This window comes from Schistocerca gregaria, chromosome 4 (genome assembly GCF_023897955.1).
Source record: "Schistocerca gregaria isolate iqSchGreg1 chromosome 4, iqSchGreg1.2, whole genome shotgun sequence".
Taxonomy (NCBI): domain Eukaryota; kingdom Metazoa; phylum Arthropoda; class Insecta; order Orthoptera; family Acrididae; genus Schistocerca; species Schistocerca gregaria.
In genome coordinates, this window is record NC_064923.1 from 472,476,798 (window position 1) to 472,503,799 (window position 27,002).

A 27,002-nucleotide genomic window follows, 5' to 3' on the forward strand; every position below is an offset into this window, starting at 1 on the left:
TCTCGTCCACACGTGGCACTTGTCTCTATGAACTGTCTGCGTGATGATGAAGTGCCCCCGTGCCCGGCATCATCCTGAGATCTGTCCTCGACAGAACACGTGTGGGACCAGCCCTGACGTCAACTCCGTCTCATTGCCAGTATCCACGACATCAAGAAGTAGTCGCAACAGGAGAGGCTACAATGACTTTATGACGCCGTTCACAAACGAGTCAGTGCATGGAGCCTGGCCCCAGGGAGAGCAGCGTCCTACTTACAGGTGGGTTCATACTGTCAAGTTCTTTGCAACTTTGACTCGATTTTTTAATCAGTGAATAATCACGCGTCCTCCCAACCTGTGAATTTGCATTTCGTTTCTTCTTCCTTTTCTAGGTGCTTCACTTCTTTTGTCAGGTAGCGCATTAAGGGGAGAGGGGGGGGGGGGGGTGACATGGTGATGGTCGAAGGAACTCGATCTTTTTTTTATTAAGTACTTGGAATATATATACACTGAAGAATTATTCCCCTAAATATTAAGCGTGAACTCTAAAAAGTATCGATTCCGTAAGCGTTTGAAGCCGAATGTGCACGGCACGCTCCGGCGTTGGAGAATCAGTACCGCGATCGCGCTCCCTATTTACACGGATTTGAATAAACCTGATTTGCTGGAGTGTTGTTTGGGCGGTTTTACTCAAACTGTAAGCGCAAGTTTCAATAGTCCCATTTGGAGATACGCTCCTTAAATAACATCTAGCCGAAGCGAAATCGTAAACACTGCTTCAAATTTGGCCGTATGTCTGTTCAATGCAGAGCATACTGCATTAATGCACGTGGCACATGCCCTTCAAATCCAAACCGTCGACGAAATGCGATGTGAGGATAGAGACGCCAGCAGCGATGCGCTTAGCGACGAAATGGGCTTTCAGGACGAAAATGAGGGCTTATCAGGTCAAAGTAGCGCAAAGCGGCCATCCACTAGCCCCAGCGATAGTTATTATCGATCAGGCATCGATGCTATCCCGTAAGTTTCACAAGCTTTGTCCCTTTTTTATGCGATAAATACTTGTCAATCTTTAAATGCGTTTTTTCTCAAAAATATGTTCTACGGCATGATTGTCGTCGCCAACGCTACAATTTTCGTCCGATTTGAATGATCTTTGGACTTCCCTGAAACAAACTGAATTCCTTTAGTTTATGGTAGCAGATTTTTTTCTGTGTCCATATTTAGTATTTTTTCGACCAAAAAAGATCGGGCCAAAAATGTTCATTTTTTTCAAATGCTTATCTATAATTTGGCGAAATTTTATTTATTTACTTGTTTTTGCAAAAACATGATTCAAATGGCTCTGAGCATTATGGGACTTAACTACTGTGGTCATCAGTCCCCTAGAACTTAGAACTACTTAAACCTAACTAACGTAAGGACATCACACACTTTTTATAGGTTAACAGTCGAAGATAGCATTCTGCAGTACGAGAGTTCTACTGACATCAGATGTGGACATAAAGTCGAGGAAGAAAAGTATATGAAAGTATTCGTTTGGATCACAGCATTTTATGGAAGAGAAATATGGACCATTTGAAATGTAGAAAACAAAACAAAAAAAACTGGAAGCATTTGAAATCTGGTGCTATCAAAAATTTTACAAATTAAGTGGCCAGATAGAGTATGGTAAAGAGAATGTGTTAGAAAAGAAGTCGGTGGAACACAATACCAGAAAAGCGACAGATTAGTGGACATTTGGTACGGCATTACTGACGCTGCAGAGAGTAGTAGAGTCTGAAAATAATAGGGAAGACAAGATTGGAATACATAAAAAAAGATGATATTGGTTGTAGTAGTTACGAACGGATGAAAAGATTGACACAAGATAGTAAAAGATGGCCAACAGCATCATACCAGTCGAAAGAAAGATGACATAAAACGTATGTTGTTGACAGGTTATCATAACAAATCGCAACAGGAAAATGGGTTTTGATATCAGAGATTCATTCCGCAACTAATGACTCCTGTTGCCCAGATACAGTAAGTATAGTAACACAGTTGGAGTAAATATCAGCTACATACTCTCTTTTCTCCACTTAGTACCCACCATTAATACACTACGCTCAAACTGCGCTCGTAAAAACCTGAACCATCTGAGGCTAGCCACTGGTCTTATAGCTTTGACGACACCATCAGAGTCTGGAAAAAGTTGGCCACATAAACCATCTTTCATAGGCTCGGTGATACGGAAGTCTGAACCTACTCGTCAGGACTCTACGGCAGATGTGGTAGGAGAGTCGAACCACATATGGAATCTGTTCTCCTATAGGGCATATACTCAGTTCAGCGAGTGACGTAGAAAAATATCTCGCATCCAATATGTTCACGTTACATAGCACACTGCAAAATTCTGATGGGTTTTATTCTGTTGTTCACGCTCGAGGGATTCCGCAACGTGAAATTCCTCCCCACAGAACCGGTCTCTCCCACGGCCCGTCAGGTGTGAGTACGGCTCAAAGCGACGCGCCGCTACCACCCTCCGCCATGCCTGGAGGCTTCACCCGCTCCCTCGAGCGCACAGCTGTAATAAACAGCCCAGCAGGGATAAGGCGGGCGCCAACCTGCGGTACTCACCTTATCGGAGTCGGTGGTGTTGCCCGAGCCGAAGGACGCCAGGGATCCTCGGTCCAGGTTCTCCACGCTCTCGTCCAGGGACGCTGAGTCCTCCAGGTCCCTAAAAAAAAGAGGAAAAGGAAACGCTCTTAATCCATTCTGACAATGATGAGGCAACTGCCAACAGCGTGCATTCCTCACGAAGATCCTTCCACAAATAACTTACAACTAAGATAGTAGGTATCGCATTCCAACACTATGAGTAATTCTAAGGAACACTCTACAGAAGAAATAAACATAACACAGTGTCCACCAAGACCAAAAACAGCATCTGATCAAAAGTGTATGGTCACCACTACATAATGCGGAACTGACCACTAGATGTCTTGAGAGACGGACCCGCTAATTTTAAAGGAATAGGGGAGTACTGTGTTGTTAGTAGAGAAACAGTTAGTAAAAATTCCATCACGGATATTTCACACTTATAAACCTGCCCAAGTCGACTGTTAGTGACGTGATTATGAAGTGGAAACGCGAAGGAATAACCACAGCTAAACCAAGGAAAGGTAGACCTAATGTAGTGACTGGCAGGTGCCGTCCAGAAATGCGAAGGGTGGTTGTACAAGACGGCATGGAATCAGGGGAAGGAAATACTCGCGAGTTACAAAGTGCTACCAGTAGGCCAGCTAGCACAATGACTGTGAGTAGGGAGTTGAAAAGAATGAAATACAATGATCGAGCAGGTCCTCAAAAACGTAACAAGTTTCTGTAGTCAGGACTAAGTGACGCTGGCGTCAACGGAGACGCCACTGAACAGTGGATGACTAGAGACAAGAGATTTGAATTTATACCCTGTGACAAACCGATGGAAGGATATGGCTTCTACGAATGCCTCGAGAACGTCTGTCTGCTCTGTACAGTAGAAGCGCAGATTGGAGACGATCACTGAACGTATGAGAATGACAATACACCATGTCGTAAAGCAGCCTCTGTGAGTCAATGGTGTGTGGGCAATAAGAATCCTGAAACGGACTAGCCTGCCGCGAGTCCCGACCTGAAATTAATGGAACGCCTGTGGGATGAGCTAGGACGTAGAGTTCGCTCCAAACCACCAGCGTCCAACATCGTGTGTGTGTGTGTGTGTGTGATGTACATAACATAGTAATAAAGAACTATAGTATACAGAATAAAAGTAAGGTATCTGACCGTAAATTAGGCGGAAATATACGTCTTCAAAAACTTTTCTTTTACTTTTTGCAGAAGTCAACTGCAGCATATAAAATGCAGTAGGTGTAAGCATAATACCCATATTACTTCAAATAAAGATGGATAAAAACAGAAAACGTATGTTGGCAAACAAAGTTTTTAGTGGATCGCTGCTGAATTTGTTGAAGTAAATCGGTCAACAGTGCTGTAAAAACGTCTTTCCACTATCATTCAAAGACACCTTGCTAGCACACCATTATGTTGGAAAAAACTAGGGCAACGAATACACCGGTGATTGTTCAAATGTTCAAATGTGTGTGAAATCTTATGAGACTTAACTGCTAAGGTCATCAGTCCCTAAGCTTACACACTACTTAACCTAAATTATCCTAAGGACAAACACACACACCCATGCCCGAGGGAGGACTCGAACCTCCGCTGGGACCAACTGCACAGTCCACGACTGCAACGCCTCAGACCTCTCGGCTAATCCCTCGCGACTCACCGGTGATCGTGTCATGGGAACACTCTCTCTATTTGCCTTCCGTGAAGACAGAAAGGAAAACATAGCCAGCAGGCGACTTGAGATAATACTTCTGTTGATCTTGCACCTCAATGTCTCCTTTCACGAGCCGTAGACCCCTTGCACGGACCACTGTGTACACTACGTCAGCACCGCGTCAAAGTCCGCAAATGGGCAACAACTACAATTTGCGACTGTTTTCGCGTATACTGACTCCAGGCCTACAACTACACCGGATTTGCACGTATTGGATGTCTAACATTACTAAAGTATCATTGGTTTCTGATTTTAAAAAGTGCTCTCTGAAACACCAAAAACGTTTCACATGCTACAGAGTTTCAGAACTAGAGCGGTAAATGACTGTGACACAGTAGCTTTTCTAACGAAAGCGAGAATTAACGGAACGTTAAAGTAGGGGAACGAAAATCTAATATCAACTTTAAAAATTATTTGTTATTCACTGCTTTTACTACAGGCGAAATCCTCTGTGCATTGGAAGTGAACTAATTAACAGACTGCATTTAATATAAAAACGGGGAATTTAAGCCTCGTCCTCTCCCTCTCTCGACATATTATATCAGTAAAATCGTTATGATATTCGGACATATTAACATGTCTATATGCACAACTACTATTGAGCTCCCGTTATATAGAGCGCTGCGTATCAGTTAACATTTCTCTTTTATTCTTTATTATCTTCCACGTTTAGGAAGAACAGACTGTAATTTCCAGTACGGCAGGTAATTAAATGAGCGTCAACAGAGGCCGATTTCCAATTAGGCAACCACAGTGGTATATCTGATTACAAATAAATCGGTACAGAACGCGAAAACTAAATGGCATATAAGCAAAACCGAATGCAAATAAATTGCTCCAAAATGTGTTTGACGGTGAGAAAGATCGTCGATAGTTCACTCATGATACATTGCGTCTCCGCTACTTCGTTTCGCTATTCGTTGCGAAGCATTACTATGCTATGAATATACAAGCGCTTATGCAGAAGCCGGCAGACAGATATATAGTTTTGCTCCAGAAGACCGCGTATAAACTTATGTTCTGGCGGGTGGGTATTTATGACATATTCTAATTATTTTATTTACAATGTGATTACAGTCATCTTATTGAGCAATTCACTGAAGAGACACAGCCAATGGACGACCTCATAATCGGCACATCCTTTCTTTGGTTTTCAGTTCGAGTATTGGCTGGCAGGAGTCAAATCGGCAGCAGATCTCCCATCTGCACGTCTTTCGGCATTCTTCAGATGACCATTAAGCAGAATTCTTCTTTATACAATACTGTTCCGTTAACTCCTCTCCTCTCCCACTCTTTTAAAGCCTTCGTCGTTAGCGATTTTATCAACTCATTTAATTTTCAGGGTGCGCCTTTAACACCATATCTTAAAAGAATTCATTCGATGTTTTCCTTTCCTCAGTTCCGAAGAGTTCAAGTCTCACACCAAGACTCCAAGTATATGCTTCCATAAACATTTCCCTATTTTGTAAGCTGTTATATTTTTTAAAGTAAATATCGTTTTCTTTTTATTGAAAACGCCTTTCGCTTTGTTAATTCTGCAACTCAATTCTTCGCCGCTTCTTCATCTCTAGTGATTTTGCATACAGAATAAACAAACAAGTCAACTTGTTGCAGCCTGTCACAAATGAGTACTCGCTTTGGCCTGCCATTCTTTGTCACAAACCATCACTATTCTTATTGACTAGTTACATTCTTTTCCATAACTTTATCCATTTTATTTCATAAAGCTTCTTCACTTTCAGTTGAAACAGCTACACGATTACCATATCCCAGCATGTTCAAATAGCTTACGAGAATGCAGCCGGGCGACATCGTCGGCAACCTCCGATGTTTCGACAGGTGCACACACTGTCACTTTCCGGACAAAACTGCCGAAATATCGGCAGTTGTCAACGACCTCACCCGCCTGCATTTCCTCAAATTGTGTTATCACTCTGTAAATCGGAAGCCACTGTCTAACATGTACATAGCGTGTTTGGAAAGTTTACGAGACTTTTTTCAGTCTTCTGGAAAAGAATTTTATTTAACGGCTACGTAAATGTTATCGCCTTGAAAATATTCGCCAATTAGATTTTATACTCTTATAACAGTGCTTTCTCCAATTCTCGAAACACTTCTGTAACTCTGTCTTTGAAATTGCATGACGCTTCCTTTGTGACGCGTTTTTAATCTCAGGTAAAACGACGGAAAAAAGTTACAAGGGGCCATCCCTAGGGAATATGGAGGCTGGGGCGTCATAACAACAGTTTTCCTAGCAGTTTCAGTTATCTAAGATCGTCATCACTTTACATGTCCGTTAGGCCTGTTGCATACCTATCGGGCGTTACTTCTTTTCGACCGCTTTGTTTGTACGTGAGATCCAGTGTTTTAATAGATTCCTCTATAATCTGGAAACAGTGAATCGTCTAGAGACATAGTGAGGATATATAAAGGACCACCTAACGTAAGGAACATTTTTGTTGTACATAATTGTGTTCCTGTCTGTTACTTAAAAATAAAAAGTATTTATAGCAAAACTGAAATTGTCAGTATTTAATTCAGGTTTTATTGGAAAATTGTTGATTTTCAATGCGAAACAGAGGGATGTTGTAGAGAAAAAAAGGAAAATAAGATTTATCATACAGCACTAGAAAATGCAGTTTCCTCAAAGAGAGATAAAATTTAAAAGAATAAAAAAAAATCAAACGTCCTTTCAGTACTTCATTGAGCTTATATAAAACATGGTTCTCTTATTAATATACAACTTTCGCACTGATCAGTACTATCAGGAAACTCTCGCCACATATCACGATGAAGAACGTTCCATTGAGTTCGAAAAAAACAATAATAATATATATTTTTTATGTCTGTGCATGTAACCTGTAATTTCATCACAAGTAATTACTCTGGTTACATAAAAGTGCAAACATTACACGATCCGCTAATTTCCATTACTTATAAAATGCAATTTATAATTTGTAAGGATACAGAACACACAATGGACTAACAATGTACAATGTGCGGCGCTAATTTTGTGCAAAACAAAGAGAAGTCGTCGGCTCCCTGTTTCTTTCTCTATCAAAGCTACCGACACAAAACTACCGGCAACCCAGTCATTTACTACGTCACTTATGTGTTGTACCAAAACGACCGAACTGAACTCTGGTTGTGTCACTGTGCTTCTGTGGAGAACGTGCTTTGGTGAGACGGAGGAACCGAGCGCTGGTGGGAAAGCCGCCACTCGCCCCGCCGGATGCTGTGCGGGTCCCCGCAGCCCGGCCGGTGCAGCTCGCGTCGCCTTGACCCGTGGCGCAGAGCCGCTGCCACCCCACCCCCGCCATCCCCACCCCCGCGGCCGCAGCGTAATATCGCCCCTGCCGGCCGCCCCTCGCCCGTACTACCGGCCGGACGCTGCGTTCCCGGGACAGGCTGCTGCTACTACTGTACACCGGTTCGCCTGTGCTTTACGCTTCCCGCCAGACACGCACGCACCACTGGTGCCTCTGCACGAACACACGCCGCTGAGGCGTTACACGGTCGCATGAGATACAGGGATGGACAAAACCATGGAAACACCAAAAACACAAGACCTTATGATCCCTAATACGATGAAGGAAAATCGATGACACTCGAAACAGCTTCCATCATCTTGGAATCGACAAATACATGTGCTGTATGCTTTTCAAGGGAATCTTATGTCATTCTTCCTGCAAAATAGTTGCAAGTTCTGGTAAATATGGTGAGGGTGCAAAGCCATCAGGCACCCTCGTCTCCAAAGAGGAGCACAAAGACTTGATAATAACGAGATCTGGTGACTGAAGTGGCCAAAGGAGATGAAACAATTCATCCACATGCTCAGAAAATCAGTCACCATTGGGGCATAAAGATGGTACCATAGGATGAAACTGATCAGCCAAAATGGTCACATCATCCTTGGCAGTACTGCAATCTTGCAAGTTAACCTAGAGCCCCATGCAGTACCACAGTATGGCTGCCCAAATCATCACTGAACCACAGCAGTTTCACTCTTGGCAGCAAGTAGCCTGTATTGCAGGTTTTGGGGGTTGGGTTGGGTTGTTTGGGGGAGAATACCAGTGAGGTCATTTGTCTGATCGGATTAGGGAAGGGTGGGGAAGGAAGTCGGTCGTGTCCTCTCAAAGGAACCATCCCGGCATTTGCCTGGGACGATTTAGGGAAATCACGGAAAACCTAAATGACGATGGCCAGATGTAGAACTGAACCGTCTCCTCCCAAATGCGAGTCCCGTGTGCTAACCACTGCACCACCTCGCTCGGTCGTAGGTTTTGGATGACGTACACCAGATGTACACTAAGCCAGAAGTTAGAAACAGTGACAGGACTCATCCAACAAAATTAAATTCTTCCATTGCTTCATATGCCAGATTTTACGGTTTCAGCACCAAGTTTCCAAGTTACAGGCACCTGCATCAGTGATGTGTGATTTGGGAATTCCAGTTCACTCTGAAGTTCCCAACTTATGAAGATCTCTTCATGTTGTTTTGGTGCTGACAGGGTTCGCAAATATATGTTCAGTTCTGCTGTCATTTTTGCTGCTGTTGTACTCTTTTTTTTCCATCACAGTCATCTTCAAAAGCCATCTGTCGCAATCACTCAACACACACTTTCATCTACTGTGACTTGACAGATACGTTTTTCCACTTTCACTGTACCTGGTATAATCTTCAATATGGTGCCTGTTGAATCACCAATCTCATAGGCTTTCTTGATTATGGAAAAACGCACCACATGACCACCAACAATTTGCTCATGTTAAAATTCATTTAGCTCCAACATAATACTCTCACAGCTACACAGAACACTGGTCTGACCACAACTGACATCTCAACATATTGAGGGCACTGCACAGGTGCCATTTTGGTCAAATACAACCTGCAGGACTGGCTAGCATCTGATTTTTATGTTCAAGTATGCATTTCTCATCGTCTTTCCATAATTCCTGTACATTTTTCAACTGCTGTTGAGATAGCTGAAAACGTAATATCCAAAATATTCTGTCTACATCTACATCCATACTCTGCAAACCACTGTGAAGTGTATGGCAGACGATACTTCCCATTGTACTAGTTACTAGGACTTCTTCACTGTCCTTTCAACTATGGAGTATAGGAATAATAATGGTTTAAATACCTCTGTGTCCCATGTAATTAAGCTAATCTTGTCCTCATGATCCCTTGGGGAGTGGAACATGGGGTGTTGTAGTAAATTCCTTGAGTCATCAATTAAAGTGGGTCATTGTTAACTTTGTAAGCAGGCTTCTTCGGGATAGTTTACATCTATCTTCAAGTGTGTGCCAGTTCAGTTTCTTTAGCATCTCTCTGACTCTCACCCACTCGTCAAACAAACTTGGACCAATAGTGCTGTCCCTCTCTGTATACATTCCATACCCCTTGCTGCCCTTTTTGGTATGGATCCCACACTCACTAGCAATATACTACAATGGGACACACAAGTGATTAGTATGCACTCTTATTTGTAGACTGTGTTCGTTTCCTAGTAGTCTTACAATAAAACAAACCCTGCCAGCTGCTTACCTATGACTCAACTTATGTGATCATTGCATTTCATATCCCTACAAAGAATTATACCCATGTACGAGTTGACCGATTCTAACTGTGACTCGTTGATACTGTAGTCATAGGATACGATGTTTTGATTTTGTTCTGTGAAGTGCACAATTTTACATTTTTTTATCATTTAAAGGAAGTTGTGAATCTTTGCACAACAAAGACCTGACATAAAGTTCGTACTGCTTCTTTCAGACAATACTTCATTATAACTGCATTGTCTGCTGGCAGTCTGAGGTTACTATTAACATTACCTGCAAGATCATTAATGTGCAACAAGAACAGTAAGTGTTCCAAAACATTTCCTTGCAGCACATCTGGAGTTATTTCAACATTACTGACGACTCTCCATCCAAGGTAACATGCTGCATCCTCCAAAATCCTTCAGCCTTTCTCAAAGACAGAGTTCTAGAAGCCACCAATATTCCACATAATTACCGAGGTCTCGTCAACCTGACCCTTTACATTGCTGAGTCAGATTATAATCATATCAGGGACAACTCTAGGTAATTTGGTGAATGCATTTTGCAAAAAAAAAAAAAGAAAAAATACGTACCTAGTGTGTCACACTATCTTACTCAAATCAGTCAAAAAACTTCTAAATCACAATTTAAAATATATCACACCAGGAAATAATTTAGTGAAAATTTAATAAATATGAATATTACAAAATAAATGAAGCGTCAGAAATGTGAGAAGTCAAGAACCAATCATAGGGATGTAACTGGCCATTGGTTACTTTGGTTAGTCCATAAGTACATAAGCTCCAGTTTTATTTAGTTTCACACCTATGCTGCTTAGGACAATGTTAACACAAAACTGGAGGATAAAATTTTGCCTGGAGCACAGTAAAAGCACTCCAAGCTAATTGTGGAGAATGTATTATTTTGCAATGTGGCATACTGTGGATTTTTGGGTATGGAAACAAAAAACACTGATCTACACTGAATTTCTGTCTAGGTAGGAGTAACTGACAAAATAACAACACTCATTCACATATTCTGGCAATAATAACAGCAACAATAATAATATAATTACTAATCAAGTTTACACAATCATATTACTGATATTAGGAGCTGAATCAATATTGAGATATAAATAGAATACAAAATAAAAAAGAAAGTATTTTTGATAAGCATACAACAATATTAAAATGTACAGGGTATTTCTCAGTCTCCCTTCTAGGGGACATTGCTGTTTTGCAGGTACATTCAGTACCAGGAAGGATGGTTTGTATACTTCAGGCAGTAGCATATCTCCCATCAGGTCAACCTAAGTTAGGCAGGCCTCAGTAGAGGAGTACTACAAAATATGTCCCACCTAGGGAAAAGGGATCTCTTTAGCCTTAGTGAAGCCAACACTCATATGGGAGTTAATTCTGATGTCAAACCCTAGTTAGGGCATTGGGTCAATAGGCTTGCAAATCTAAAGTATGCCTAGAAACTTGGATGGAAAAACATTATGAGAATTATTGGCAAGAACAACAACACTGATACATGATACATGGAAGTTCAGAGCATGACAAATAAGTACACTAAAACAGAGAGTGAAATTAATCGACTCAATGTTTCTATTGTTAGTTTGTCTTAAAAAACAAGAAAGACAAGGAAATGAAAGCTTGGGAAAGTTACCTATTTTTGGTCTTGGCTAGACAATAGGAAAGAACTGTCACTGTCACTGTCACTATCCGATTACGAGAAATAGAAATGGCTATAATTGGATTATATGCACTGAATAATGGTATGCCACAGCAAACCATGTATTATTTCTACTGGAAATTAGACCACCTTCTCAACCAAGTTCAGAAACCCTCAAGAACTTATAATATAAGGAGACTTCAATGCAAGAGTGGGCTTACAAGTGTGAGAGTAAGCCATTAAGTATCTGTAATTTTGCTCAGCCTGTCTTTAGACTGACTCTACATCTTTCTGTGCTCACTAGCCACTAGATGGCATGATTGTCTTCCCCTGTGATAGGCTGCAGCAGTATCACAACAGTTTATTTTGCACTGTTACAATGCAAAGATGGCCATACCACTCTCTGTTTCACCATAAAAGAGCAGAACTTCATAATCCATTTTTTGTGGTCTGAAGGTTTACCAGGAGTGGAAAGTTCTAGAAAACTTTAAGTACAATACAGTGACAATCTTCTGTCACAATGAAATGTTTAACAGTGGACTAAACAGCTCAAAAGTGGTCATATGAATATGTAGATAACAGTGGGGTATACAGCTACAGCCACAACCACAACTGATGCCAATACTGAACAGGTCCATGCCTTCATTCTGAACAACAGATGAGTGATTGTCAATGATGTAGCAAACTATATGCAGTTTAGTCACGGTTTTGCATATGAAAAAATGCAAACCAGAATTAACTTTCACAAAATCAGCATGAGATGTGTTCGAAAACAATTAAACAAAGTGTACAAGTGTAACTGTGTGAAAATCTGTCACGACTGAGTGGAGAACCATGCTAATGAATGTGAAAAATTTCAGGAATCAATCACTACTGGAGATGAAACATGGATTCATCACTTCAAAGCAGAGTGTAAATGCCAGAGCATGAAATAGAAATACCACAAATCTTCAGTCAAAAGGAAATCCAAGTGCCAATAAAGTGATGCTCACAGTTTTCTTGGGACTCACAAGACTCAATCCTGCAGTATTACCTCGAAAAACAGATATTGTATCAGCAGCAAACAGTGATATGCTGCTAAACAAGTTGAAGCCTGTAATTTACAATGAATGCAGAGGTCGACTGCCAGAAGGTGTTCTTTTGTTGCATGGCAATACTCCTCCACATCCTGCCAACCACACCACTCAAGCTCTTCAAACGCTGCATCTTGAGATGTTGGGTATCCTGCACACAATCCCAATCTGACCCCATCAAATTACCATGGGTTTGGTCTACTCAATGACACTTTAAGAGGACATCAATTCAATTCCAGTATAATTTGAGAATTCTGAGTACACATTATCCTCATAAATATTTTTGCACAGATGTACACAGGAGAGACACTCATTACTGCAGAAATCATTACATGATTACATTATTACTAAACAAATACATAAAAATGGCAGTTCAGGACTGCAGAGTCATGTGAGGGAATGAATTTTGGATTTGATCAGAGGTGTTCTAACTGTTTACGAGAAACCATCAACTACTTGACAACTGGCTAGCCAGCAAATTGGAGAGAAACTGGAGCACAATGGTACAAGACATTTCTCCTCAAGGTATTTAGCACTAAGAATTTAACCTCCATGAATATTTGATGACCTTAAGCACTTGATATGCAAAAAGAAAAAAGCATACAAAACATGTTCATCGATCAAATCACCTCAAGGTATGTAATAAATCAAAAGTTAGGAAACAGAATTAGATCGAAAAATAAGGAGATGTAGGAACATAAATGCATTCAAATTGATTGTGTAATAGGTGGACCACAAACTATAGTAGCATGGAGGATTTTCCAGGTATGAAGAAAACACCACAAAACAAAGCAGCAGACAGCTTAGTTTCTTTAACAGAATGGAAAAAGCATTTTGTAGGTATTATTATTTAAAACAGACCTCACTGCACAAAAGAGGAAGAAGGTAAGACTGAAGAAGTCATTCAAAATATGAGGCATGTACTAGATCTCTATATTTTTTTAAAGAAAGTGTATGTGAAAACAAAACATTACAGAGTATTGTTGATGCACTTGTTGATTATTTTTCCAGATGATTACCATCCCATTCAGTTCATGTAATGAACCATAGCACAAGCTTTATCACACACATCAAAAATAGTTTTGCATCACCTTGTTTCCGAGAGTTCTGGAACCTGTACAAAAAACTGGAACAGAGATCAGCATAAGCATCATTTCCATCCTTTTTATTGCTCATGAAAACCACACATTGCATGTTGTACCCCCATACAGTGAGACCCTTAGTGGTGGTGGTCCAGATTGTTGTACACACCGGTACCTCTAATACCCAGTGGCACATCCTATTGCATTGATGCATGCCTGTATTTGTCATGGCATATTATCCACAAGCCCATCAAGGCACTGTTTGTCCAGTTTGTCCCACTCCTCAGTGGTGATTTTCTGTAGATCCCTCAGTGTGGTTGATGGGTCACATCATCCATAAACAGCCCTTTTCAATCTATTTCAGGCATGTTCGATAGTGTTCATGTCTGGAGAACATGCTGGCCACTCTAGTCGAGTGATGTTGTTATCCTGAAGGAAGTCATTCACAAGGCGTGCACAATGGAATTGTCGTCCATGAAGACGAATGCCTCACCAATATGCTAGTGTGAACTCCACACTGAGCTGTTTATTTGGCAAAACTATGTGTCGGAAAATAAGGCAAAGAGTTGGCCACCATCAAGGGGGAAGACCAGGGTTGATTTAGAAAGGACAAATCCTGTACAGAAAACCTCTTAACCTTACAACAGCTAACAGAGAAATTTATAGCAGTAGAGAAGCAGTTACACCTATTCTTTATAGAAAGGTTGGAACTTTAATAGTGGCAATTATTTATTTACAGCTCGTACAAAATAGATACATGTTTCAAAGTTTTACCAACCTTCAAAGAAGTCACCATTGTGCATAACCTGTTTCCAGTGATGTGGAAGTTGTAGGATACTCTTAGCAGTGCCAGATGTGTTGACAGTTCGAGCAGTGCGGTCTATTGCCCAACAAATTTGTAGCAGTTCTGAAGCAAATGCCATGAAGTGTTTCCTTCATTTTAGAAATTGAGTTGAACTCACGATGGCTTAAGTCAGGAGAGTGCAGTTAGCTGCCCCATCAGTAAAACAAATCAGAAACAGCTTGCACTGTACGTGCTTGACAATTGTTCTGCAAAATGATGGTCAGGTCCTACAGAAAGTGTCATTACTTCTGTCTCTATGCTATAATTTTTGGAACACAACCGACGACAAGCTTACAGATAGAAGTGATGACATTTTCTGCAGGATCTCGCCATCATTTTGCAGGACAATGCTCAAGCACATACAGTGTAGGCTGCTACTGATTTGTTTGGCTGGTGTGGCTGCTAAGTGCTATACCACCTACTGCACTCCCCTGACTTAAGCCCTTGAGAGATCACCTCGATTTCTAAACTGGAGGAAACACTTCACGCCATTCACTTCAGAACTGCTACAAATTCATTGGGCAACAGACTACACCGCTCGAATTGTCAACACAACTGGCACTGCTAAGAATATCCTACAACTTCCACATTGCTAGCAACAGGTTATAAACAATGCTGGTTACTACTCTGAAAGTCCATAAAACTTTGAAACACGTACCTATTTTGTATGAGCTGTAAATAAATAGTTGCCACTATTAAAGTTCCAACCTTCATAGATTTAGAAAAAGTTTATAACACAGTTCCTAAGACAAAACTGTTGGAGGCTCTGAAAAATACAGATACAGACAAGAATCTTCCACAGAGTATTACTGAAATGGACAGACATACTAAGGTTCAGATTAAAAAATGGTCAAAGTTATCTGAACCTATTAATGTCACAAAAGAGCTGAGACTGATCTGCAGTATGTCACTTATTTAGTTCCATTGTATGTAAAAGTGGCTCTCAGAAGGCGAAAAGGAAGCTGTGGAGGAATAGGAATTATTATTATTAATGATGCACAAGTGTTTTCGGTAAGTTTTACTTATTATAAAGCCATTCTAGCACAATCTAAATATGATCTCGTGCTTATGATTATATCAAGAATATTTCAAATGGGGATTATAGATGAGTCTAACATAAATCAAATATCTTGTAGTGAATATTAACAGTAGATTTAAAGTACAGCGTAATGACAGAACAGTTATGAAACAGGGAGAAAAATTCAAATATCTAGGGGTATATATTGACAAAAGTGGATTGGGTAACACAGAAGTAAAATATAGAAAAAAAAGCAGAAAAGTAATAGGGTGTATAGAGTCATTTTGGTGGGACAAGTTAATTTTCAAGAACAATAAGAAAAGAGTGGGTTGGTTGATGGTTGAATATGTCATTTGCTATGGATTGAAACTAAGGATGCTTTTAAAGGCAGAACTCAAAAGAAACATGACAGCTGTGGAAATGGTTTATTTATAATGGAGCACCAGAACATTGAGAATCAAGAAAAAACTAGTGATGAAATAAGAGACAGAATTAAAGCAAATGAAGCAGTGCCAGATAGGACTGAAACAAAATCAGAAAGTGGTATGGGCATTTTTAGAGAATGCATTAAATATGTCAGCAATATTTTACACATAACAACACACGCTTCAGATGTCACTATGAGGCAGGTTGAATGTGTTAGTGGGATCAGCCAATGGTGGGTTCTGTGATGACTACATTTGAACACATTTCATCCTTCCCACACTTTGGTCCTTCAGCAGCTTCATGGAAATTCACCCAAGGATCAAGAAAATTTTTGAATCAATATCATCTGGCAGACTAAGATCTTCTTGGAAAGACTACTATACCAATGAAATAATGAAGCACTGCAATGTTTGCAAGGAAGATGCCCTATAGATGACTAGGAAGACTTACAATTAACTGAAATGCCTCACTGGGTGAGCTATTCTTTTTGACAATCCAGAGGCATTTTCTTGTTGTAACCAAGCAAAGTACCTAGTAGCATCTTCACAATTTAGCTGTGCAACTGAAAATACATTACTATAACTGCCACATTATTGTCATTACTATTATTATTACAGTTGTTATTCACACTAAACCCTGCAGAGTGTTATATGGCTATACATAGGTTGATTTAAGCCAGTTAATAAGGTGTGGACAATTTGTATCTATCCAAGGGAATGCAGAAAAAAAATAATGAAGGAAGTCAGGCTAGACTGGCCAGAGATAATGGTCATTTGTGCATGAGGTGTGCCTGCTTTTGTGAATGTGTGTTTGTGTGTGTGTGTGTGTGTGTGTGTGTGTGTGTGTGTGTGTGTGTGTGTCTTTACGTCTTTTCTGAAAAAGGCTTTGGCCAAAATGTCAGTGTGTAACAGTATTTTCGTTGCACCTGTCTGCAACTCAAAATGTCATCTTTATGGTATGTAGGAATCTTTCCTTTTCGTAACATCTTCTAGACATTTGTTTAAGGAGTTGGGCATTTTGACTACTGCTTCAAATTATATATATTCCCTCATGAAGTTTGTTATAAATAATCCACTCTGGTTCAAAAGGAGCAATGACATACACAATTGCAATATGACAAGAAAAAATGGCATTCATTACTCCACATTAAGGCTGTCTTTAGCCCAAAAAGCTGTGCACAATACTGCAACACAATTTTTGATCACTTACCCAGTAATATAAAATGTCTGGCAAACAGTGAAGTAACATTAGAAAACAAACTGAAAAAGTTTCTCTTTGACAACTCCTAATCTATAGAACAACGCCTACTATTGTAATGTGTAAAAGGTAGTGTGTAGGAATTAGTAACTCACATCTATGCATTTGTTCAAAACAAGCCACGCAAAATATATCCTAAACAAGTAACTAATTCAAGACATGGTTTGTGAGATATAGTGAATAATGTTGCCAATATTTTATGCACACAACTAATTTTCAATGTTTCCAGCTACCAAACTATGACACCGATTTTTGTTTTCATTTTTTATGGAACTATACTTTTTTCTGCAAAACTGGAAGAAGCCTTAGAGGAGGACGTAAGTGACATAACATGAGTGGAGCTTGACCAAATAGTAACAAGGTAACACATCCCAGAACCACTGTCCAGCTCTCAGGAGAAGTTGTCCCACAAACTTTATGTTATCATAACAAGCAAACCCATCACTCAGTTACATACCATGTATTTTACCTGTGTGCTAGAAATTCATCAGACTATGCTCTGCTGTTGTAGTGGGCCCACAACTTTCTCGTGGAGTTATCAAGACTTTAACAAGGTATGTAATAATTAAAAAATGGACACAGTTTTCATTTGTGATGTATATCAGCAAACTGTTAGAACAGTGGTGTGTTTGTTGTATGCTAAATAATATATGGATCATAGAAAGCCCTCATGGTACATCTTTACGAATCTTTGCAAACATTGTAAAACAAATCTCAAGACATGAAAGTCTGAAAAATAAAATATGCCAATGAATAAGAACAGCAATATATTACAAGTGATAACACACACTGCAGATGTCACTATGAGGCGGGTTGAATGTATGAGCGGGATCAGCCAACGGTGTGTTCAAAGACAACATTCTAATGCATTTCATCTTTTCCACACTTTGGTCCATCAACAGCTTCATGGAAATGGCTTTCAAAATCAGTTATGGTTCAGTTCTTAGATCAATACATATGAAATGTGCACACTGATGCAGTGTCTCTATGCATGAATCATAAGTGATTCATGCACAAATCAATCTGTACTGTATGCACTACTCATCAGTGGACAAATAAAGACATTGGCATTTCAATGTGTGTTGTGAGTTTTTTAAGAATTGCATTACTCTCTGTTTTGTTGATGGGACTCTTAAACAGACATAAGTAAGTACACTTATTCACAAGTAAGCTGCCACAATTAGTGGAAGTCATCTCAAGGATCATGAGGGAGACCAAGTGGTACCAACTTGGCAGATATTCTTCACAGATAATTACAGACTTCTTAACAGAATACTTGGAGACCACTTGTTCAGTCACTCAAGACATACAGCTCACCAAACTTAAAACCTCCAGAGTTTTATCTACATGAAAAATTAAAATGACAGGTCTGCAAGGAAATGTAAACATCTGTCAAAGTCATGAAATGCTGTATGACACAGGCCTATGTAGTGATGACATCTTGATGAGATTCTATTATGTGCAGTGTTATCTGTCTGGCCTTGCTTTATAGAAAGTATCAGTACTAAAGATCAGCATTCTGAGCAACTGATATAACAGTCATAATAATAATAATAATAATAATAATAATAATAAATACATGAAACATACTTGAGTTACATGTTTGCTTATACATTTACAACGTCGGTACCTTGTCTGATACAGTCGGCCAGACATTTGCAGGGCTTATTTTGATGGTGCCATAATAATGATCTGTTTGATTCAGCTCCATACATTTTATATCACTAAATGCTTCTTTGATGGTTTTTTCAAAACCACAGAAAAAGATTACTTTTAAAAAAAATATCTGTTACTATTTGGCACCTACAATTAGTTAAGAATTATCTGCATGCTTCGGACAATTCTTCACACGCTCTGCTGTAACTTAAGGAAAACTGCACCTTCACATATTTAATCACTCAGGCTCCACTTGCCACTTACGACACGAGGAGAGTAGTAAATTCCTTATTTGGCTTTTTCTATACACTTTCATAGTTTATTGTTAAATTCCTTGCATCTGGTGCAATCTCCCATTTCAGTACTGTGCAGTGCGATTTGCACAGTCTATAGTGCAGCTATAATTTTTGTGAATGGCCAGCAACACAGCTCAGAAAAGAATCAACCACCAATGGTGACACACCAGGATAGTAACAAATTGTGTATTTAGCTTTCTCTGTGTGATTTTGTAGTTGATTCTTAAGTTTGTAGTGCTAGGATGTTTAGGATGTGTGCATTCTGTATGTACATGCAAGAGTTTGCACACTTTGCAAACAGCTGAAAACACTTTTCATCACCATCAGCCAGCACCAGTTTGCTGCCTCAGGCTGCAGCAGTGATGACGAATCTGGTGTGTATCATGGGACAACTCACACCAACTGGCTCCACTGATGAGGCACTTTGCAGAGTACCTGATGCAGCAGATCCATGCTCAGTGCAGGTGTATTTGTATCACTCAAGGCAGAGAATTAGTGTGGAGGCTGGTCACCTGGCCTCACCAAATCACCTTGTGGGTGGACAGGTGGCTGCTCTTTCAGCAGGGTCCAAGCAGGCACATGGGCAGAGGGGGGAGTTATCAGGAGTTCCAGTGTTAGACATATTATGGAATTCCTTAGGGAAACAGCATTAAGGGCTGGAAATAAATCCAATGTGCGCTTAGTATATCTGCCAGTCGGATTATCTGAGATGTGAAGGAGGCCTTGCTTGTGGCTAGCAAGCATTCTGGGTACAGTCATCTGTAAGTTGTGGCTCACATCAGTGTCAATGAAGTCTTTTGCTTGGTTTCTAAGACCATCCTCAGTTCCTGTGGGTGACAGACAGAAGTGATGACTGCTGGCTATGCTTGGGGATGCAAAACAGTGCCTACAATTTCCAGCATCAACCCCTAAGTTGATCAGGATCCTTTGGTTTGGAGTCGAGTGAATGGTCTCAAGCAAAGGCTCCACCTATTCTGTGATGGTCTTAGCTGCAGATTTCTTGACGTGGAATATGGGGTGAAAAATTTCAGGGCTCTCTTCAGAGGACAGGAGTGCACTACACAAAGAAAGCAGCTACTTGAGAAGCAGAGTAGTTGTGAAGTGATCATGGGGGTTCTGTTGATTAGATGGTAGTTGGGGATCCTCTGATGAATGATTGTCTGTAAGCAGAGAGCAACATCATACTGCATACAAAGTAAAGACAGCTTGTACAGTAAATTGTCAAAGTATTCATAACAAAGTTCCTGAATTTACTGGCTCCAGAAAAGCTGTCAAGCTCAGGTTATTCCCAGAACCAAATGCTGGCTAAAACCTGAAGTAGAAAGCTTAGATGCCATAGCAGGGGAAGTGTTCATAGCAATTGACAAAAGCACTGTGTCAATCAAGGTTGAAATCGAGTCTAACTGTGAACTTATCTGGATGCAAGTAGCACCTCTGGGTGAAAACAAGTTTATCATCTGATGTTTTTACTGGCCAACTGATTCTGCCATGACAAGTTTTACAATTATTCAAAGAAAGTATATGTTCAGTAGTGTGAAAATATCCAGATAATGCCTTATTAGTTGGAGGCAACTTTAACCTGCTGAACGCAAAATGGGACATCTATGGATTCACTGTAGGTGATAAAGACAAGACTGTCTGGTGAAGTGGTTTTGAACAAGTTTTCCGAAACCTGCCTTGAGCACCCAGTTTGACAGACCACAAAATATGGAAATACTTTACACCTTGTGGCTACCAACAGGCCTCAATAATCAAAAGTGTCAATGTAAAGCCAGGGATTAGTAATTGTGACATCCTCATACTGACAATGGTTACTAAGGTAAATAAATCCATCAAGAAGGCTAGGAAGGTATTTTTTCTAGAAAAAGCAGATAAGCAGTTGCTGTCACCCCACTTCAAGAATGAATGGACATCATTTAGTAAAAATATGATGGACATAGAGGAAATATGGGCAACCTCTCACTCGACTGTAAATCACGCTCTGGAGAAGAATGTGCTGAGCAAGTGTATTAATGACAGGAAAGACACATCATGGCTTAATTTTTAAAAAATTCAGAAGCTACTGAGGAAGTAGACACTGCTGTATTCTCAGTTCAAAAAATAACATGCAAATGACTACAGGCAAAGTCAAAAGACATTCCTGTACCTGTAAAAAGACTAAAGCATAATGTGTAAACAATTTCCACTATTATACCTAAGCAAAATATTTTGTTGAGAATCTGTCAAAATTCTGATCTATATGTAAAATCACTAAGTGAGTCAATGGTTTCTAACCAGTTGCCAATCTTTGACCAGTGTGGTGCATCAAGAGAAGACATCAAAAGGAAAGCTTAAGTTTTAAATTTCACATTTAAAAATAATCCATGTGAGAAGATTGTAAGGCATACTACCATTTCATCATCACATAAACTCCCATATGGAGAGCATAGTAATAGGCATCCCTGGTGCAGAAAAACTGCTGAAAGTTGTGAAAACAAATAAGTCACCAGGTCTGGAAGGACTCCCAATTCAGATTTACAAAGAATACTCAACAGCACTGGACCCTTGCTTACCTTGCATTTATCATAAATCTCTTTGTCAGTGCAGAGTCTCAAGCAACTGCAAAAAAGTGCAGGTGACTCCTGTACATAAGTAGGATAAAAAAACTAACCTGTAAAATTACATACCAACAGCAGTTTGGTAAGAATTTTTGAACATATTCTGAGATCAAATATAACTAATGTCCTTGAGATGGAAAAGCTTCTGTCCACAAAGGAACATGGACTTATAAAGCATCATTCATGAGAAACTAAGCTTGCCCTTTCCCCACATGACATCCTGCAAGACATGGATTTCTAGATTTCCTGAATCCATCTGGCATGGTGCCCCGCTGCATACTGTTAACAAAGGTCAATGTACGTGGATTAGTTTCCCAGATGTGTGATTGGCTCAAAGACTTCTTATATAACAGAAGCCAGTATGCTGTCCTCAACATCAAATATTCATAAGAGACAAGGGTATCATCACATGTGCCCCAGGGACTGCTTTTATTCTCTATATACATAAATGATCTGGTGGAGAATGTGGTCAGAAATCCACAGCTGTTTCCTGATGATGCTGTGGTGTACAGGATAGTGTTGTTATTGAGCTACTGTAGGATGGTATTAGATGACTTGCGCAACATTTCTAGTTGGTGTGATGAATGGCAGCTTGTTGTAAATGCTGAAAAACGTGATTGACTGGAAAAGAACAGAAGAAAAAGCCCTTAATGTTTGAATATAGCACTGGTAGTGTGCTGTGTGACGTCGTCACATCTACTAAACATCTAGGCAAGACATCGCAAAGTGATTTGAAATGGAAGGAGCATGTACGGACAGCAGTAGTGGATGCAAATGATAAGATTTTGGTTTATTGTGAGAATTTAAGACAATTGTAGCTCATCTATTAAGGAGACAGCACATAGAATATTAGTGCAATCCTTTATTGAGTACTACTCAAGTGCTGGGATCCCCAACAGGTCAGATTAAAAGAAGGCATTGAAACAGTTCAGAGGTGAGCTGCTAGATTTGTTCATCTACATCATACTCTACAAGCCACCAAATGGTGTGTGGTGGAGTGTACTTTTGTACCATTAACTGAGCCCTCCAACCCTGTCTCACTCACAAATAGCGCATGGGAAGAAGTATTGTCAGTATACCTCTGTATTGGCTCTAATTTCCTGAATTTTCTCCTCCTGGTCATTACATGGAATGTATGTGGGGGAAAGTAATACATTGACTGACTCACTGAAAAGTGCTCTCTCAAAATTTTAATAGTAAATCTCACTGTGATGCACAACACCTTTTCTTGTAACATCTACCAATGGAGTTTGTTGAGCATCTCCATAATGCTCCTGCACTGGCTAAATGGTCCCGTGATGAAACATGCCACTTTTTGTTATATCTTCTCTATCTCTTCTGTCAGTCCTACCTGGTAGGGATCCTGGATAGATGAACAATACTCAAGACCAGTCAAACAAGCACCTTATAAACCATTTCCTTCATGAATGATTTATTTCCTGAAGATTCTTCCTATGAATCTCCATCTGGCCTCTGATTTTCCCACTATTTGTTTTATGTGGTCATTCCACTTGAGGTCACTCTGGATAGTTACTCCTAGATATTTTATGTAAATACTCTTTCCATCAGTTTGCCATCAATAGTGTAGCAGTACAGCAGTGGATTTCTTTTTCTAAGTATGTGCAATATGTTACATTTATTTATGTTCAGAGTCAACTGCCAGAGCCTGCACCATTCTCTAGAGGTCATTCCACAAGTTGTTACTATCTTCTGATGTTACTACTTTGTTACAGAGAACCACATTATCTGCAAACAGCTTTAAAGAGCACCTGATGCTTTCTACTAGATCATTTTTATATATTGTAAGCAGTAGCAACAGCTATCACACTTCCTTGGGGTACTTCAGAAATTACTTTTTGATCTGTTAATTTTGTTCTGTTAAGGGAAATGTGTTGAGATCTATCCACAAGGATGTCTTGAATTCAGTCACAAACCTACTCCAATTTTTGACAAGCTAAAAATTTTGTTACTAAACGGTGGTGTGGGACGGTGTCAAATGCCTTCCTAAGTCAAAGAACACAGAATCAACCTGACCACCATTGTCTATGGCACTATGGATACCATGGAGGAAAAGAGTGAGCTGAGTTTCACAGAATCTCTGTTTGTGGAGTCCATGCTGATTTTTATAGAGGAGATTTTCATTCTACAAAAACATCATGTTCTATAATTCTACAACAGATTGACAACAACAATATAGGTCTATAATTGTGTGCATCTGTCCTACGGCCCTACTTAAAAACTGGAATGACCTGTGTTTTCTTCCAGTTGCTAGGAACCCATCATTGCTCAGGTGATCTACAGTAAATTACTGCCAGAAGGGAGCAAGGTCTTTGGCATAATAATTGTAGAATCGTACAGGTATCTCATCTGGTCCTGAAACCTTTCTGCTACTATGAAATTGTAGTTGTTTTTCTATTCCTTAATCGGTTATCTCAATATCTGTCATTTTGACATTCGTGCGATGATTGAATGAGGGACCATGTTATGATCTTCTCTCACTGCTCTTCTTGCACTCATTTTTGCTTTGTGCAGCTTTTGTTTGTCAGCTTGATGTTTACTTCTTGTGAATCTGAGATGAAGTTCTCTTTGTTTACGCAGCAGTTTGTTAACACTGCTACTAAATGATTGTGGTCTTTCCCACCCCTTAAGACCCTACTCGGAACATATTTTCTTGCTGGTAGGTTTAATCAACACGCAAGTGTCATGGAGAAGCTTCATGAACTAAAATTGGCATCACTGAAGGGATGACTACATTCTTCTCATGAAACACCATTGAGAAAATTTACAGGAATGGCATTTGAAGGTGGCTGCAGAATGATTCTACCATCACTGGTGCATGTTTTGGATACGGAACATGATAAGAGAAGTAAGGGCTCATAAGGAAGCACATGTTGTTGTTGTTGTCTTCAGTCCTGAGACTGGTTTGATGCAGCTCTCCATGCTACTCTATCCTGTGCAAGCTGCTTCATCTCCCGGTACCTACTGCAACCTACATCCTTCTGAATCTGCTTAGTGTACTCATCTCTCGGTCTCCCTCTACGATTTTTACCCTCCACGCTGCCCTCCAATGCTAAATTTGTGATCCCTTGATGCCTCAAAACATGTCCTACCAACCGATCCCTTCTTCTAGTCAAGTTGTGCCACAAACTTCTCTTCTCCCCAATCCTAATCAATACCTCCTCATTAGTTACGTGATCTATCCACCTTATCTTCAGTATTCTTCTGTAGCACCACATTTCGAAAGCTTCTATTCTCTTCTTGTCCAAACTAGTTATCGTCCATGTTTCACTTCCATACATGGCTACACTCCAAACAAATACTTTCAGAAACGATTTCCTGATACATAAATCTATATTCGATGTTAACAAATTTCTCTTCTTCAGAAACGCTTTCCTTGCCATTGCCAGTCTACATTTTATATCCTCTCTACTTCGACCATCATCAGTTATTTTACTTCCTAAATAGCAAAACTCCTTACCTCCTTTAAGTGTCTCATTTCCTAATCTAATTCCCTCAGCATCACCCGATTTAATTTGACTACATTCCATTATCCTCGTTTTGCTTTTGTTGATGTTCATCTTTTATCCTCCTTTCAAGACACTGTCCATTCCGTTCAACTGCTCTTCCAAGTCCTTTGCCGTCTCTGACAGAATTACAATCTCATCGGCGAACCTCAATGTTTTTACTTCTTCTCCATGAATTTTAATACCTACTCCAAATTTTTCTTTTGTTTCCTTTACAGCTTGCTCAATATACAGATTGAATAACATCGGGGAGAGGCTACAACCCTGTCTCACTCCTTTCCCAACCACTGCTTCCCTTTCATGCCCCTCGACTCTTATGACTGCCATCTGGTTTCTGTACAAATTGTAAATAGTCTTTCGCTCCCTGTATTTTACCCCTGCCACCTTTAGAATCTGAAAAAGAGTATTCCAGTCAACATTGTCAAAAGCTTTCTCTAAGTCTACAAATGCTAGAAACGTAGGTTTGCCTTTTCTTAATCTTTCTTCTAAGATAAGTCGTAAGGTCAGTAATGCCTCACGTGTTCCAACATTTCTACGAAATCCAAACTGATCCTCCCCAAGGTCCGCATCTACCAGTTTTTCCATTCGTCTGTAAAGAATTCGAGCTAGTATTTTGCAGCTGTGACTTATTAAACTGATAGTTCGGTAATTTTCACATCTGTCAGCACCTGCTTTCTTTGGGATTGGGATTATTATATTCTTCTTGAAGTCTGAGGGTATTTCGCCTGTCTCATACATCTTGCTCAACAGCTGGTAGAGTTTTGTCATGACTGGCTCTCCCAAGGCCGTCAGTAGTTCTAATGCAATGTTGTCTACTCCGGGGGCCTTGTTTCGACTCAGGTCTTTCAGTGCTCTGTCAAACTCTTCACGCAGAATCGTATCTCCCATTTCGTCTTCATCTACATCCTCTTCCATTTCCATAATATTGTCCTCAAGTACATCGCCCTTGTATAATCCTTCTATATACTCCTTCCACCTTTCTGCCTTCCCTTCTTTGCTTAGAACTGGGTTGCCATCTGAGCTCTTGATATTCATACACGTCGTTATCTTCTCTCCAAAGGTCTCTTTAATTTTCCTGTAGGCAGTATCTATCTTACCCCTAGTGAGATAAGCTTCTACATCCTTACATTAGTCCTCTATCCATCCCTGTTTAGCCATTTTGCACTTCCTGTCGATCTCATTTTTGAGACGTTTGTATTCCTTTTTGCCTGCTTCATTTTCTCCTGGGTCTCTTTGCAAATGGAACAGAAAAGGAAATGGCTAGTAGTGGTACAAAGTACACTCCACCCTGCACCAAATGGTGGCTTGCAGAGTATGTTTGTAAATGTAGATGTGGATGTAGTTCAGGTGGCCTGTCTTCACTGCCTTGCCCTTCATAGAAACCTATGGGGTTGTTAAGAAATAGTGTCATAAGCTCAGTAACATTCAAAACCATTTTGAATCATATGTTCAGCGACTTACAGCTCTGTCATTATCAACACATGCTATCTCTGTTGCAGCATTGCCTTTCCTTACTGTGACCACAAAAGGAAAGCTTTTATACACTCCTGGAAATTGAAATAAGAACACCGTGAATTCATTGTCCCAGGAAGGTGAAACTTTATTGACACATTCCTGGGGTCAGATACATCACATGATCACACTGACAGAACCACAGGCACATAGA

At 40.0% G+C, this 27,002-nt stretch overlaps 1 protein-coding gene across 10 annotated transcripts in view; it reads right to left on the bottom strand.

Annotated features, from left to right (window-relative positions):
• The window catches only part of LOC126267309 (kalirin), a 2,010,890-nt gene that overhangs the window by 652,363 nt on the left and 1,331,525 nt on the right, over positions 1-27,002 (bottom strand). For all 10 annotated transcript variants that reach the window (XM_049972405.1, XM_049972404.1, XM_049972401.1 and 7 more), the window contains one exon: positions 2,599-2,698. In XM_049972405.1, coding sequence (XP_049828362.1) covers positions 2,599-2,698 — 100 coding nt within the window. The remainder of the gene's footprint in view (positions 1-2,598; positions 2,699-27,002) is intronic.